Source organism: Oncorhynchus tshawytscha, linkage group LG33, assembly GCF_018296145.1.
Source record: "Oncorhynchus tshawytscha isolate Ot180627B linkage group LG33, Otsh_v2.0, whole genome shotgun sequence".
Classification (NCBI taxonomy): Eukaryota; Metazoa; Chordata; class Actinopteri; order Salmoniformes; family Salmonidae; genus Oncorhynchus; species Oncorhynchus tshawytscha.
The window spans coordinates 32,445,744-32,461,962 of NC_056461.1; the positions used below are offsets into that span (position 1 = coordinate 32,445,744).

Here is a 16,219-nt window from a genome sequence, read left to right on the forward strand (position 1 = left end):
CGTCTGTAGCCATGAAATGCTTTGAAAGGCTGGTCAACACCATTTTCCCAAAAACCCTAGACCCGCTCCAATTTGCATAACGCCCCAACAGATCCACAGATGATACAATCTCTATTGTACTCAACACTGCCGTTTTCCACCTGGACAAAAGGAACACCTATGTGAGAATTTTATTAATTGACTACAGATCAGCGTTCAACACCATAGTGCCCTCAAAGCTCATCAATAAGCTAAGGACCCTGGGACTAAACACCTCCCTCTGCAACTGGATCCTGGACTTACTGACGGGCTGCCCCCAGGTTGTAAGGGTAGGTAACAACACATCCGCCACTCTGATCCTCACCACGGGGGCCCCTCAGGGGTGCGTGCTGAGTCCCCTCCTGTACTCCCTATTCACTCATGACTGCATAGCCAGGCACGACTCCATCACCATCATTAAGTTTGCTGATGACGCAACAGTGGTGGGCCTGATTACCGACAACGACGAGACAGCCTATAGGGAGGAGGTCAGAGACCTGGCCGTGTAGTGCCAGGACAACAACCTCTCCCTCAACGGGATCAAGACAAAGGAGATGACTGTTGACTACAGGAAAAGGAGGACCGAGCATGCCCCCATTCTCATCGAATGGGGCTGTAGTGGAGCAGGTTGAGAGCTTCAAGTTCCTTGGTGTCCACATCACCAACAAACTAACAGATCCTCAGCTGCACCATCGAGAGCATCCTGACGGGTTGCATCACTTCCTGGCATGGCAACTGCTCTGCCTCTGACCGCAAGGCACTACAGAGGGTAGTGTGTACGGCCCAGTCCATCACTGGGGCCAAGCTTCCTGCCATCCAGGACCTCTATACCAGGCGGTATCAGAGGATGGCCCGAAAAATAGTCAAAGACTCCAGCCACCCAAGTCATAGACTCTCTGCTACTGCATGGCAAGCGGTACCAGAGTGCCAAGTCTAGGTCCAAGAGGCTTCTAAACAGCTTCTACCCCCAAGCTACATGTCATCAAATGGCTACCCAGACTATTTGCATTACCCCCCTTTTACGCTGATGCTACTCTGTTATTATCACTTTAATGACTCTACCTACATGTACATATTACCTCAAAAACCTTGACTAGCCGGTGACCCCGTACATTGACTTTGTACCGGCACCCCCTGTAAATAGCCTTGCTATTATTATTTTACTGTTGCTCTTTAATCTGTTTGTTACTTTTTTTTTTTTAAATTGGTAATTTTCTTAAAACTGCATTGTTGGTTGAGGGCTTGTAAGTAAGCATTTCACTGTAAGTTGTACATCTGTTGTATTTGCCTTATGTGACAAATAACATTTGATTTGATTTGATCTCATTCCAAAATCATGGACATTAATATGGAGTTGTTCCATCCTTTGCTGCTATAACACCCTCCACTCTTCTGGGAAGGCTTTCCACTAGATGCTGGAACATTGCTGCGGGTACTTGCTTCCATTCAGCCACAAGACCATTAGTGCGGTTGGGCACTGATGTTGGGCGATTAGGCTTGGCTCACAGTCGGCGTTTCAATTTGGCCTTCCCCAAATTGTTGCCACAAAGTTGGAAGCACAGAATCGTCCAGAATGACATTGTAAATCAAATCAAATCAAATGTATTTATATAGCCCTTCGTACATCAGCTGATATCTCAAAGTGCTATACAGAAACACAGCCTAAAACCCCAAACAGCAAGCAATGCAGGTGTAGAAGCACGGTGGCTAGGAAAAACTCCCTAGAAAGGCCAAAACCTAGGAAGAAACCTAGAGAGCAACCAGGCTATGTGGGGTGGCCAGTCATTTTCTGGCTGTGCCGGGTGGAGATTATAACAGAACATGGCCAAGATGTTCAAATGTTCATAAATGACCAGCATGGTCAAATAATAATAAGGCAGAACAGTTGAAACTGGAGCAGCAGCACGGCCAGGTGGGCTGGGGACAGCAAGGAGTCATCATGTCAGGTAGTCCTGAGGCATGGTCCTAGGGCTCAGGTCCTCCGAGAGAGAGAAAGAAAGAGAGAAAGAGAGAATTAGAGAGAGCACACTTAAATTCACACAGGACACCGAATAGGACAGGAGAAGTACTCCAGATATAACAAACTGACTCTAGCCCCCCGACACCATAAACTACTGCAGCATAAATACTGGAGGCTGAGACAGGAGGGGTCAGGAGACACTGTGGCCCCATCCGAGGACACCCCCGGACAGGGCCAAACAGGAAGGATATAACCCCACCCACTTTGCTAAAGCACAGCCCCCACACCACTAGAGGGATATCTTCAACCACCAACTTACCATCCTGAGACAAGGCCGACTATAGCCCACAAAGATCTCCGCCACGGCACAACCCAAGGGGGGGGCGCCAACCATTGTATGCTGTAGCGTTAAGATTTACATTCACTGCAACTAAGGGGCCTAACCCGAATCATGAAAAACAGCCCCAGACCATTATTCCTCCTCCACCAAACTTTGCAGTTGGCACTATGCATTGGGGCAGGTAGCGTTTTCCTGGCATCCGACAAATCCAGATTTGTCCATTGGACTGCCAGTTGGTAAAGCGTAATTCAGTACTCCAGAGAATGTGTTTCCTCTACTCTAGAGTCCAATTGCGGGCAGCTTTACACCACTAGACATTTCCACTTCACAATAACAGCACTTTCACCAGGGGAGCTAAAGCAGGGCAAATATTTGATGAACTGACATGTTGGAAAGGTGGCATCTTATGACGGTGCCACGTTGAAATTCACTGAGTCCTTCAGTAAGGCCATTCTACTGTCAGTGTTTGTCTATGGAGATTGCATGGCTGTGTGCGCAATTGTATACACCTGTCAGCAACAGTGTGGCTGAAATAGCAGAATCCACTCATTTAAAGGGATGTCCACATACTATTTTATATATAGAGTAGCTGTAGCCTATTTATGCAAATTGTACATTTTTGGGGGCTCCCGAGTTGCGCAGCGGTCTAAGGCTCTGCATCTCAGTGCAAGAGATGTCCCTACAGACCCTGGTTTGATTCCAGGCTGTATCACAACCGGACGTGATTGGGAGTCCCATAGGACGGTGCACAAATGGCCCAGCATCGTCTGGGTTTGGCCGGTGTAGGCCGTCATTGTAAATAAGAATTTGTTCTTAACTTACTTGCCTAGTTAAATAAAAAGTCTAGGCCTGCGCTATCACCTAATTCAGAAATGTGTTTAATGGCACCAAAATATGACAATATGCGCTATTGCAATTGCCCTTCAGGAGCAAGGAGACTGATTTGCAACAACAACAAAAAACATAACTCATGGTCTTAATGGCAGAACAGATGATAAATGATATTATACATTTACATATTATTGTCTTTCATTAACATGTTAATGTTCTAATTTATGACAATAACACGTTCAATTGTACATGTGACATGTCACTGATGGTTTATGCTGGTTTACATTACACAGTGGTCAATGTAGCGTAATTAAGCGATGGGTTGTTTTTCACACTCGTTGCGGTGCGTGCGCGTAGGAGTGGCCACGCGGTGCTCAGTTGCAACTCGCTATGTTTTCGCCCATGACCGGTGCGCTCGGCTCCTCTTCTCGCTCAAACCAAGAGTCCACTCCACCTCTTTCGAATGTCCTGTCTGCTGGCAGGCGCCCAACCGAAGTGTGTGGAAATGACACCGCCAGGGCGGCAGAGATTTTCCTTCATTTCTCTCCTTCCCGATCGCAGACGGGCTGACATTGGCTAGAAAGTGGAGCAGCTCGTCAGGGACAATCAATGCGAATCGATCGAGCTGTGCGGTGGAGGCTCCGAGCTGGAAAATAACGCGGAAGCTCGAGAGAGGGAGAGGGGAGGGGTTGTTCTGACACTGGTACTCGCCAGCCAACCCTTCTCCCGCACACAAAACACCCGCTTACAAATATACACACAGTGAATAGTAAACCTTTATCTGTCACCAAATGCAGCAAGGCTGCGTTTACTATGAAGTGTACGCAGAGAAACTTCATGCGTAATGAGCAATGCATTTATGTGAATTGTGTTCACATCCTCAAAAAGAAATCAAAAATAATGTAATTGGTCAATGCTATTTGTAATTAACATCCCATGACATGACCTATTAAAATGACCAACTTTATCATCAATGTTGAAGCATTGCATAATGTTTAAACATTGGAATTATTTGGACACCCAAGAGCCATCCATTTGACGCACCAAACATAGACTTAAGTAATGTGTTTGAAACCAAAGTGGAATTGTTATTAAGGAATTGTCATGTTAAATGGCTAAATCACTAATGAAGAGCATGCGACAGGTAGGCCTTAGCATTGGGATGTCCACCTCATGTAGCCCTGTGTGTCGCTTGGTTTTGGTTTCTCGTGACTACTTATCTCCGTTTGTTTACCTCAACATGCCATTTGTTGTAACCCAGCCAAGCGCGTATTCTCTCCGTATAGGTTGGTGTTTTGAGTGGGCTGTTGGTAGCAGTAGCACCTTTATAATTGATTTAAATACCATAGCAAAATGTGATAAAAGGTCATCTGCATTCCATTCCATTTGTTTGTTTGGATGATAATCTCTTATAACGATTTTTATGTTTGGTTTTAAGATTATTATTTAGTTTTTTACCTCTAGGATTCTGTTTATTGAGTGGCCGTGCAGGCAAGGGTTCCGTTCTAGGTAATTGCACAATGGTCGCATCCATTTCCCCACGACGTGCATAAATTGGACACACATTGCTTCGTAATCCCTGGTGTCTAGCATGGCTCTGGCAATATGCCTGGTCTCACCCTATCTCATATTAAGCAGATGCCAACCCCCTCGTCATCATTTGCGCCTTTGGAAATGACTTTAATAATGCCAACCACCAGCCATACCGACTCCAAGCTCTGAGGCATGTGCATAGTGGTGTGGACCTAATGCAGGGACCATCAACTAGATTCTGGACAATTTTTTCTGGAGCAGATGGTGGGGGGACCATGACACATAATTACAAATCATTTGTAGACTGAAAATTGACTGCAAGAAGCCCAAACAGATACGTTTGACTGAAACAAAATCATTTTGAACCTTGCTTACATTTGTATATGATCAAGGGTCTCTCTATTATGCGTGGCAATACTTGGGAACACATTTCTTGAATTAAAATAATTTGGAGCTGATTTCCTGATGTTATTACTGACTTATGTTCAACAATGAAAATTCCACACAAAATTATTTTTTTGCTCAGAACTCTTGGGAGCCAAATAAAACCACACGGGCAGCCAGTTGGGGCAGCCTGATGTAGGGTGTACATGTAAAAGAACAGCTCATTGGCGTTTGCACTGCAAGTGGTCCATATTTACCAAGTTACCAAAAGGTGGTGTTGTGACACTATTTTAACTCAAATCTTGCAATTGGTCACATAGGCCTACTCATTTCAAATTGATTGAAAGCACGCAGACTACAGTCCTTACTTGAATTTGGTATCCTGAAGAGCACGGGGCTTTTCCTTTTACAATGCCCAGACTGACCACATTCCTGTCCGCTCTACGCTTGTCTACATTCCTGCTCTTGACCCTCAGAAGTCAATCTTTCGCACTCTCTCTCACACACATATTAGGCATCAAAGTTTAAAAATGACATTTTTTCACGTGGTGGGTTGTGAGTCAGTCAGAGAGAGAGGGGACATAAAGTGAGTGAGTGAGAGAGAGTCCATGGGTAGGAGGGAGCAGCAAGCTGTGACAGGAGACGTTCTGGTGGGCGCACTGAGCCCTGGGGCTGCAGCCACACTCAGCTCTTTGTTGTTTTCTCTCTGTGCGAAGCGAGGCAGAGTACTTTCCTGAGCCGGCCGGGGGATTAGTGTTACACGGCCTCCTCCAGCTGCACACATGACCAGCGCCACAGGAGAGCCCCTAAAAACAACCTAAAAGTGGAGTGAGTGTAGGGAGAAAGAGAGAGATGAACGTCCGGTTTCTCAGACACTGAGGAATGTTGCAAGCTCTCCAAACAGTGCAGTCCCCCTTTCCCACTCCCCCTCTGACCTGCCTAACCCCACATCACTACCTCACCTCTATTGTTTTTCCCATTTTACACCTCCTGTCTGAGTCAAGAGGCTCATCCTATTCATCTGGCTGGCCCGTCTCTGTAGCTACCCCTGATCCACACCTCCCTTCCTCCCCTCTACGCTGCTCTCCTCCTCCTGACGCTGCTCTCCTCCTCCTGGCTCACCAGTCCCCTCAGCATTGCCAAATTCAAGGACACAGACATCAGAGAAGGGGATTGGGCCCTGGAGTGAATGAAGAAAAGAAAATGTATGTGATATGGGTACATTTCTTCACCACAAAGTATAGGATGTAAACATGCAGTGGAGTAGACTATACCTGAGCCTCATCACTCCAAGCTGCTGGTGGTCAACACTGGTGGGATGTTAAACAAGGATTTGCTGTTCAGGCAGCAACCAATCACATGCTCATTCTCTGCACTCGGAAGGTAATAGGCCACAAACTACCCATAATATGTTCATATAGGTTATAGGTCATATCTATATAATGACTGTGTGTGGTATCTAATAACATTTAACCTAATTTATACTTCCACAAATCCTGTAAATTCCATAGTGACTAGCTGATTGTGGCCCTCATGAATGGCACAAGCAGTTAGGTACATTATGGAAAATCAAACTAACATTTTTGCCAAACCCAATGATAGAGCCCCATCTAGTGGCACACAAATATTGAAAAATCGAATTTGCTGCCCGAAATAATTTAGTGTCATGGTGAGGCAGGTGAATAGGTCCATGTATATTATGCTGATCTGGCCCAGCTTTGTTGTTGTAGTCTTTCTCACAAGTCAGGACAGTTGTTTCTGAAATATGACATAATGCCAACTATCAGAGCAGCGTAGCACTAATATATACGACTGGAAATCATACAGTCCCTGGTTTGAATTCAGTCTGCATCACATCTGGCCATGATTGTGACTCCCATAGGGCGGCGCACAGTTGGCCCAGCGTTGTCCAGGGTAGGCCGTCATTGAAAATAAGAATTTGTTCTTAATTAACTGACTTGCCTAGTTAAATCAAGTTAAAAATAATAATAATCGAGGATAGTGTAGTTGCAGGTTCTGTAACTGTGCTTCAAATAATGTAATAATGAATGAAATGAGTGGGCAGAAATAAGAACAGCCAGGTGAAGTCCTAAGCCTCAATGTAGTTCGCTGTAAAAGGGACATAGGTGAGACAAAGTGATAGTATTATTATTCCAGCTGATTCATACCAAGTGTCCTTGTTGCTATCAAAACCTCAGCAATATATCTAACATAAATAGGACACATGCAAAACGAATAAATTGTACAAAATACTCGTTTCTTTTCAAAATGACAAAGCTTTCATATAAATTCCAAAAGAACGCATATTTGCGCATCAATGCCAAATAAAAACAGTGATAACTCATAACTTTAATAATCATGTTTATTACAGTTTAATTAAGACACAAGCTCAATGAGCTCTCAGGTAATTAAATATACAGAAGTTTGTTTGTCTGGAACTCAAGTCCAGGGTTCTGATCCAGACAGGGAGTAGTTGGAGCTTCAATGTCAACGATGGCAGCTCAAATATACAAAGTGTGATTACAGAATGAGGTCACTGTTCTATTTTATGAAAATACACCCCAATCAGACTGATTTCCTTCCATTTAGCCCACTTGAGGTAAGACTTTAAGTTCATCATATTTGTCGAGTGCTAAAGTTGCTTTTAGATTTAGATCTTGTCATTCGGCATTGCCTTCGAACAACATGCTTTATTACTAATGCCAAATCTTTGTCCTTTCGGGCTGGACTTGAAACCAGAGAAAGAATGTAGATAAAAATAGAAGATCAAGCTAGATTAATACCATTTCAGTGTACTAGTACCACCCAATTTAGCTGCCAAACTTGGATCCAAACTAACTTTGGCCGTTTTAAAAATCAGACCATCACCCAGAAGACAAAGACTTGCCACAATTGAGAGAACTAAAATAATTTGATGAAGGCGCAAAGGGCGATCTAAAAAGGTACTATTTTTTCCTTTAGCAAAATCAACACCACAAGAGTATTTCATTTGACTAGGTGAGGGAGAAGTTATTTTGGATGTAATATTCAGTAGATATATAGATATCAGTCTCATTACTTTATTGTCCCACGTCATAGTGTGGAGGGTTCCATGGGTAACTACGATCTTAAATGATAGTGATTCACATTGTGGAGGGGCTATGAGGCAGGATCCTGGGCATCCCATTGCCAAACAGAGAAAGTCCCCTAGAGGTTTGCAGAACGATTGACAGATTGAAGGCTATTTCTTATTATAGCCAAATAGAAGACAAAAACATTCTCCAAGCCCCTTCTCTTCCCACCCCTCCCATCCGCTCACAGGACAGCTGGAAGCACAGAGAGAGGAAAAACAACCAGAGAAACAAAGCACATACATAAAATCCCTCAATCTTGGGAAAGCAAACCTTGGGTTCATAAAAATGATAAGGAATGGTTCCTGGAATCAAATAAGAGTGGTCCTACACGGGTCCTGGTGGACATTGTGGAGTATACAATTTGCTGTCTCAAATATGTACATCATGGCAGCTGGACAGGTTGAAGGGGGTGAGGCAGGGGGAAGGAGGTCAAGTGCGTAGGGAGAGGGAGGGTGTGGCTCAAAGAAATCACTCCAAAGGAAACCAACAATACTTTGTTCCTCTTTTCATTCAAAGCTCCCCCAAGCCTTTGAATATAAAGGCAGATTTTCCACTGCATTGCCTTGAGACTACATAGCATATTTCTGGGTCCATTCCCGGGCTATTCTGTTGTATCTGGAATGACAGGAGGATAAATAAATATATAACTATCCTTGTAGCAGACAGGTTGTACAAAAAAAAATATGGAATGTTGAAACTGTGTAAGACCTACTTTTCCCTGTCTGTCTTGTAGATGCGTGCGATCTCAGGCACTAGTGGATCGTCTGGGTTTGGGTCACAGAGAAGTGAGCAGATGGACAAGAGGACTGTAGGATGACCGACAACAACAGAGTCAACACAGTTCTGACAAATTACTGTGACAATCAATGTAAATCTCCGACCTGTTAATGAGCATAGTTTGGGACATACACTTTATATACAAAAGTATGTGGACACCACTTCAAATGAATAGAATCGGCTCTTTCAGTCACACCCGTTTCTGACTGGTGTATAAAATTGAGAACACAGACATGCAATCTCCATAGACAAACATTTGCACTAATTAAATTTGACAAACTGACTTGTTGGAAAGGTGGCGTCCTATCACGCTGACATGTTGAAAGTCACTGAGCTCTTCCACTGCAGTTTGGAGTGTTGCAACTGAGGACAGGCGATTTTTACGCACTTCGGCACTCGGCGGTCCTGTTCTGTGAGCTTGTGGCCTACCACTTCACAGCTGAGCCGTTGTTGCTCTTAGAAGTTTCCACTTCACAATAACAGCACTTACAGTTGACAGAGGCAGCTCTAGCAGGGCAAACATGTCCTCCATTACAACACTCACTACCTACTGGGTTCCAAACTACCTCTGGAAGCAACGTCAGCACAAGAACTGTTCGTCAGGAGCTTCATGACATTGCCGAGCAGCTGCACACAAGCCTAAGATCACCATGCACAATGCAAAGAGTTGGCTGGAGTGGTGTAAAGCTTGTCGCCATTGGACTCCGGGGCAGTGGAAATGCATTCTCTGGAGTGATGAGTCATGCTTCACCATCTGACAGTCTGACGGACGAATCTGGGTACCTGCATCAATCATAGTGCTTCCAACTTTGTGGCAACAGTTTGGGGAAGACCCTTTCCTGTTTCCAGCAGGACAATACACCTGTGCACAAAGCAAGGTCCATACAGAAATGATTTGTCGAAATCAGTGTGGAAGAACTTAACTGGCCTGCAGAGCCCTGACCTCCATCAAACACATTGGGGATGAATTGGAACGCCGATTGCGAGCCAGGCCTAATCGCCCAACATTGGTGACCGACCTCACTAATGCTCATGGCTGAATGGAAGCAAGTCCCCAGATGCAATGTTCCAACATCTAGTGTAAAGCCTTCCCAGAAGAGTGTTATAGCAGTAAAAGGGGGACCAACTCCATATTAATGCCCATGATTTTGGAATGAGATGTTCAACGAGCAGGCATCCACATACGTTTGGTTATGTAGTGTACTTACCAGAATCTGCAGTTAAAAATTCAAAACCATACTGGTTTAAAACTAGCCATAACAAGTGATCTAGACCCACATACAAAACATCAACCAAGAGCCCCATTCCGGAATTACCTTTGGAGATGGTGAGTGCTGGCGACCACTGCGACCTCAGGATGTCCAAGCAGATGCTGCCATTGCTGTTGATGTTTGGGTGATAGATTCTTGTGGTGAATGCAACCTTTAGAGGACACAAATGTATTGCATTTACAGCATCTCCTTTAGCACACTGACGGGACAGAAATGGTTGTCGGTTACATCTCATGTACTGAAAACAAACCGTTGTGAATTATTATTTCCCATCAATGTAGGTCTAATTCGTAGCTCCATTAAAATAAATCTGTCACCACTTTTCTAACATATAGCTGAGTTCCAGGACACATCCCTTACCTTTGGTGGTTTGAAGGGATAGTCAGTGGGGAAGTGAATGGTCAAGAAGAACACGCCACCCTGATACGGACTGTCATTCTGTAAAAAGCAAAATAGATGGTTACTATTACATGACCCAGAGCAAAAGCTGTGAACCACCAAACAGGACAGGAAGATATACTTACTGGTCCCATTATGGTAGCCTGCCAGTGAAACACTAGGTAAGAGAGGAGAAAACACTTTTAATACACTATAAGCACCTTTATAAAGTACATTGTTTGAATTAGATTTTCGTGCCATGATGCAGAAGAACACTGGTCATTCGTCTTTATTGGCTTGTATCTACAGGCTAGATTTCATTGCCAACAGTTTTCTTTTGGAGTCAAATCCTGTATTCTATGATAAACAATGATATAATCCATCAAGAATATTGAATGAAATGGGTGGTAAGTGATGTGCTTTGGATGGTGAACGTAAACTGCGGGTGATGGTGTTGTGTGGTTGAGGAGACTTACTGTCATCTCCAACAGGTCCTGCGGAGCACTGTGCTGGAGGGTCACGAGCCAAATCATTTAACTCCTAGGGACAAAGACAAGAGCTTTCATTTCCTCAGAAAAGCATAATACTTTAACAATATGTATTGTTTCAGTAGTTCAGCCAAACTGCATACCATGTCTCTAATGCTGAATGTGGGCTGGAAGTAGTAGACCTAAGCTTGTAGGCCTAGACTATCCCAATATTAGTTTATTATTTAATGAATTAATAAGATGAGGTATCTTTGGCCATTCCATAGCGACTACATTGAAGATAACTCATGGTCCAATGACTGTACCTGCTAGCAGCAATTGTCCCGTGTTTGAAGATACATCCATAAAAATTGGTTCCGATTGGAGAATCGCCGGGCAGTGAAAAGAAAATGAAATCCCATTTAGATACCCTAAAATCAAAATCTAATATGGATCTCAATGTTTTGTTCTAGCTTCACACTCCAAGTAGTGGATTTGGTGGTGTGTGTGTGTGCGTGTGTGTTGGTGGGGGGGTAAATCATTGAAACTAGATTTAATAGTTCCTTGTTTACGATGCAAAAAGCCAATAATGGATGTCGCTTCAGACATGGGACAGATGCTGCTCAACCTCGTCTCAGTGCATTTCGTATTATTCCATACGTAAATCCGATACACTCCATTTAGTATGATGTTACGTTTTGTATGGTATATAATAATTGTGGACGTCCATCACCAATTTCAATAAGATATGTTATGAATTAAAATCCATATAATATGTTACGAAATTGCAAAACATATGGTATGTTACGAATTCTATCTATCTAGCTAGCTGGCTAACTTTAGCTAGGCTAGGGGTTAGGAGTTTGGTGGAAGGGTTAGCTAAAAGGGTTAGGGGAAGGGTTATCTAAAATGTAAAAAAGTAGTTGCAAAATAGCTAACAAAAAGTAGTGCACCCATTCATCCGACCAACCACCCTACAACCATCTGTCTTATGTAACCATAACAAACTAAACTTACACTACAAGACCAAAAGTATGTTAACTTCTTGGTGGAAGGGGGGCAGTATTGAGTAGCTTGGATGAATAAGGTGCCCAGAGTAAACCGCCTGCTACTCTGTCCCAGATGCTAATATATGCATATTATTAGTACTATTGGATAGAAAACACAAGTTTCTAAAATTGTTTGAATGATGTCTGTGAGTATAACATAACCCATACGGCAGGGCGAAAACCTGACAAAAATCCAACCAGGAAGTGGGAAATCTGAGGTTTGTAGTTTTTCAACTCTTTGCCATTCCAATATACAGTGTAAATGGGTCATATTGCACTTCTTAAGGCTTCCACTAGATGTCAACAGTATTTAGAACTTTATTTGAGGTTTCTACTATGAAGGGGGGAGAGAATGAGAGGGGATTGAGCTAGGTGTCTGGAGGAGTGCCACAGACTCGTGACGTGCGGTCACGAGAGAGTTAGCTCTCGTTCTATTGCTTTTCTACAGAATGGAATTCTCCGGTAAGAACATTATTGAAGATTTCTGATTAAAACATCCTAAAGATTGATTCAATACTTAGTTTGACATGGTTCTACGACCTTTAATATAACTTTTGAACTTTTCGTCCGACGTTCGGCTGGACCTGAACGCGCATTTGTATTTGTTTTCCAAATGCCCTAACAAAAGAAGCTATTTGGACATAAATTATGAACTTTATCGAACAAATCAAACATTTGTGGAATTGGGATTCCTGGGAGTGCATTCTGATTAAGATCATCAAAAGGTAACTGAATATTTATAATGCTATTTCTGACTAATGTTGACTACACAATATTTTGGCTGCTTTGTTGTCTGAACGCTGTACTCAGATTATTGAATGGTTTGCTTTTTCCGTAAAGTTTTTAAAAAAATCTGACACAGCGGTTGCATTTAGGAGAAGTATATCTCTAATTCCATGTATAACACAACATTTATGATGAGTATTTCTGTAAATTGATGTGGATCACCGCATGTTTTAGAACTACTGAACGTAATGCACCAATGTAAAAATTACATTTTTTTATATAAATATGCACTTTAGCGAACAAAACATACATGTATTGTGTAACATGAAGTCCTATGAGTGTCATCTGATGAAGATTATCAAAGGTTAGTGATTCATTTTCTCTCTATTTGTGCTTTTTGTGACTCCTCTCTTTGGCTGGAAAAATGGCTGTTTTTCTGTGACTTGGTGGTGACCTAACAATTGTTTGTGGTGCTTTCGCTGTAAAGCCTTTTTGAAATCAGACACTGTGGCTGGATTAACAAGAATTGTATCTTTAAAATGGTGTAAAATACTTTGTTTTGAATTTGGCGCCCTGCACTTTCACTGGCTGTTGGCAAGGTGGGACGCTACCGTCCCCCATATCCCAGAGAGGTTAACACCTGCTCGTCACACATCTCATTCCAAAATCATGGGCATTAATATGCAGTTGGTCCCCCATCATTGTTGCTATAAAAGACCCCACTCTTCTGGGAAGGCTTTCCACTAGATGTTGGAACATTGCTGGGTGGACTTGCTTCCATTTAGCCACAAGAGGATAAGTGAGGTCGGGCACTGATGTTGGACAATTAGGCCTGGCTCGCAGTTGGAGTTCCATTTCATCCCAAAGGTATTTGATGGGGTCGAGGTCAGGGCTCTGTGCAGGCCAGTCAAGTTCTTACACAACGATTTTGTCAAACCATTTCTGTATGGACCTTGATTTGTGCGCGGGGGCATTGTCATGCTGAAACAGGAAAGGGCCTTCCCCAACATGTTACAACAAAGTTGGATGCACAGAATCGTCTAGAATGTCATTGTATGCTGTAGCATTAAGATGTCCCTTCACTGGCGCTAAGCGGCCTAGCCCAAACCATGAAAAACAGCCCCAGACCATTATTCCTCCTCCACCACACTTTACAGTTGGCACTATGCATTGGGGCAGGTAGCGTTCTCCTGGCATCCGCCAAACCTAGATTAGTCCGTCGGACTGCTAGATGGTGAAGAGTGATTCATCACTCCAGTGAACGGGTTTCCACTGCTCCAGTCCAATTGCGAGCTTTACACCACTCTAGCCGACACTTGGCATTGCGCATGGTGATCTTAGGCTTGTGTGCGGCTGCTCGGCCATGGAAACCCATTTCATGAAGCTCCCAACAAACAGTTATTGTGCTGACGTTGCTTCCAGAGGCAGTTTGGAACTCGGAAGTGAGTGTTGCAACTGAGGACAGACTATTTTTATGCTCTTCAGCACTTGGTGGTCCTGTTCTGTGAGCTTTTGTGGCCTATCACTTCATGGCTGAGCCCTTGTTGCTCCTAGACATTTCCACTTCACAATAACAGCACTTACAGTTGACCGGAGCAGCTAGACTTGTTGGAAAGGTGGCATCCTATGACGGTGCCACGTTAAAAGTCACCGACCTCTTCAGTAAGGCCATTCTACTGCCAATGTTTGTCTATTGAGATTGCATGTCTGTGTGCTCGATTTTATACACCTGTCATCAATGGGTGTGGCTGAAATAGCCAAATCCACTAACTTGAAGGGGTGTCCACATACACTAAATATACAAAAGTATCATACAAATTTGAGTGTCTCTGATTTACTTTTACTATGTTACATCTAGTCTATGAGACCAGGCTGTGCTGTTAGCGGGTACAGTCATTGGACCATGAGTTCTCGAATGTAGACGCTATGGAATGCCCATAGACCTTGTCTTCTTAATTAAATAATTAATCCGAGGTCTAATAGTGGGCTACGGCCTACATCATCTGACAACAAATCTTTCAAGATTAAACTAATGTCACTCAAGGTCTACCAACAACATTGAGGTTAGACCTGAGCGAGCATCGTTTCTGCAGCAAGTCAGTGAATTCTCCAAATTGAAACACAGGAAAAGTACTGGATTCAGAATGACATTGATGGATATTTATTATATTTTAAGTTCAAAAAGTATACTTCAGCAATCTGTCAACATCAATCATTTTCATGGATCATTAATCAGTCAGTGTCAGATGAAAGCAGCAGAGCATAATTTACTTTTGATACCGAAGACAATGGTAGAACAAAGTCTGCGCTTACCGATTTGTAACGAATTTAGCTAACATTATGCCAAACGTGAATTGTCTTGGACTAAAGTGAACGATGCCAGCTAATGTGCATCTGTTTACTACAACTACAGTAGGAAGTAGCTAAGTAGGACAGTAACGATACTAGCAAGGAACGCGGAATAACAGGCCTATGACGGACTGAGGACTTCCCTGAAAACTAACGTCAGCTAACGTTACACTTGTCAAGTTATGATTAAAACTAGTCAGACAAACTAGCGAGCTAACGTTAATTAGTATATTCCCTACCTAACGTTAGCTACATACAGTATCAGTAACTGGCTAGTTAGGAGGCTAGTAGCTAACGTTACCGTGAATTGCATTTTTTAAAATCTAACTAGCGTGTTAATCTAGCTAACTGTTATCTAGCTACCAAGTTTAGCTAGTAGACGATAATTTCTAGTTAACTAGCTTGTTAGCAAGCTACATTCACCAGTTATCGATGTTGTCATATGCCGCTAAACTGTGTGAGCTAACTTTACTTGGGCTACTAGCCAGCTAGCTAGCATTCAAACGCAAATTAATCAGTGATCACAAGTAGCCATCACAAGTAGCCATCACCAATATATGGCTTTGGTAGTCAATGACCAGGCGGCAGACGACGAACGTGGTATGAAATAGCTACGCAATGTGGGCTAGCAAGCTTTCTTGCTGTAGCCTACCAGTAGCTCGAAAGCGTGCCGAAAAAGAGAAGGCCAAAAGCGGCTAACGATTAACGTTAGATAGCTTGCTTACCTACCTAGCTAGCAGGCTAACGTTACTTCCTTACCTTATGAATTCTTTTCAGGGCCATTGCTGTGCTTGTGCGGCTGTCAATGTAACCTCGGTTTACCTATGTGAAATTAAGATTTTACTGCGAGCTACGTTTTTAAATTGTTCTTCTGCAACGACTGGGTAGCGGAGTATTCTAGCGAAACTGAAATACACTACGGCTCATACTAGCAGCTGAGAGAACTGGGCACCGCATCACTTCTCCGAAGAGCTGTGATGCATTGCAAACGTCCGCCCACGCTACATCCGCTGGAAGCCGTGA

At 43.3% G+C, this 16,219-nt stretch overlaps 1 protein-coding gene across 1 annotated transcript; it reads right to left on the minus strand.

Moving 5' to 3' along the window:
- Positions 1-7,410: 7,410 nt before the first annotated feature.
- LOC112233826 (ubiquitin-conjugating enzyme E2 D2) lies at positions 7,411-16,189 on the minus strand. Its single transcript, XM_024401699.2, has 7 exons — positions 15,956-16,189; positions 11,082-11,145; positions 10,752-10,783; positions 10,588-10,665; positions 10,273-10,378; positions 8,892-8,985; positions 7,411-8,794 (listed from the first exon to the last, which is right to left on the minus strand). Exons 1-7 carry the CDS (start codon positions 15,977-15,979, stop codon positions 8,749-8,751), a joined length of 444 nt encoding a protein of 147 aa, XP_024257467.1. The 5' UTR covers positions 15,980-16,189; the 3' UTR covers positions 7,411-8,748.
- Between the last annotated feature and the right edge of the window lie 30 nt (positions 16,190-16,219).

Bases quoted from the DNA above. Each gene is read 5' to 3' on its own strand.
- LOC112233826 (XM_024401699.2), bottom strand. From the start codon at position 15,979: ATGGCCCTGAAAAGAATTCATAAG. The intron at 10,784-11,081 runs GTAAGTCTCCTC...TCTCTTACCTAG, and splicing joins AGGACCTGTTGGAGATGACA to TGTTTCACTGGCAGGCTACC. The intron at 8,795-8,891 runs GTAGGTCTTACA...CTGTCATTCCAG, and splicing joins TACAAGACAGACAGGGAAAA to ATACAACAGAATAGCCCGGG.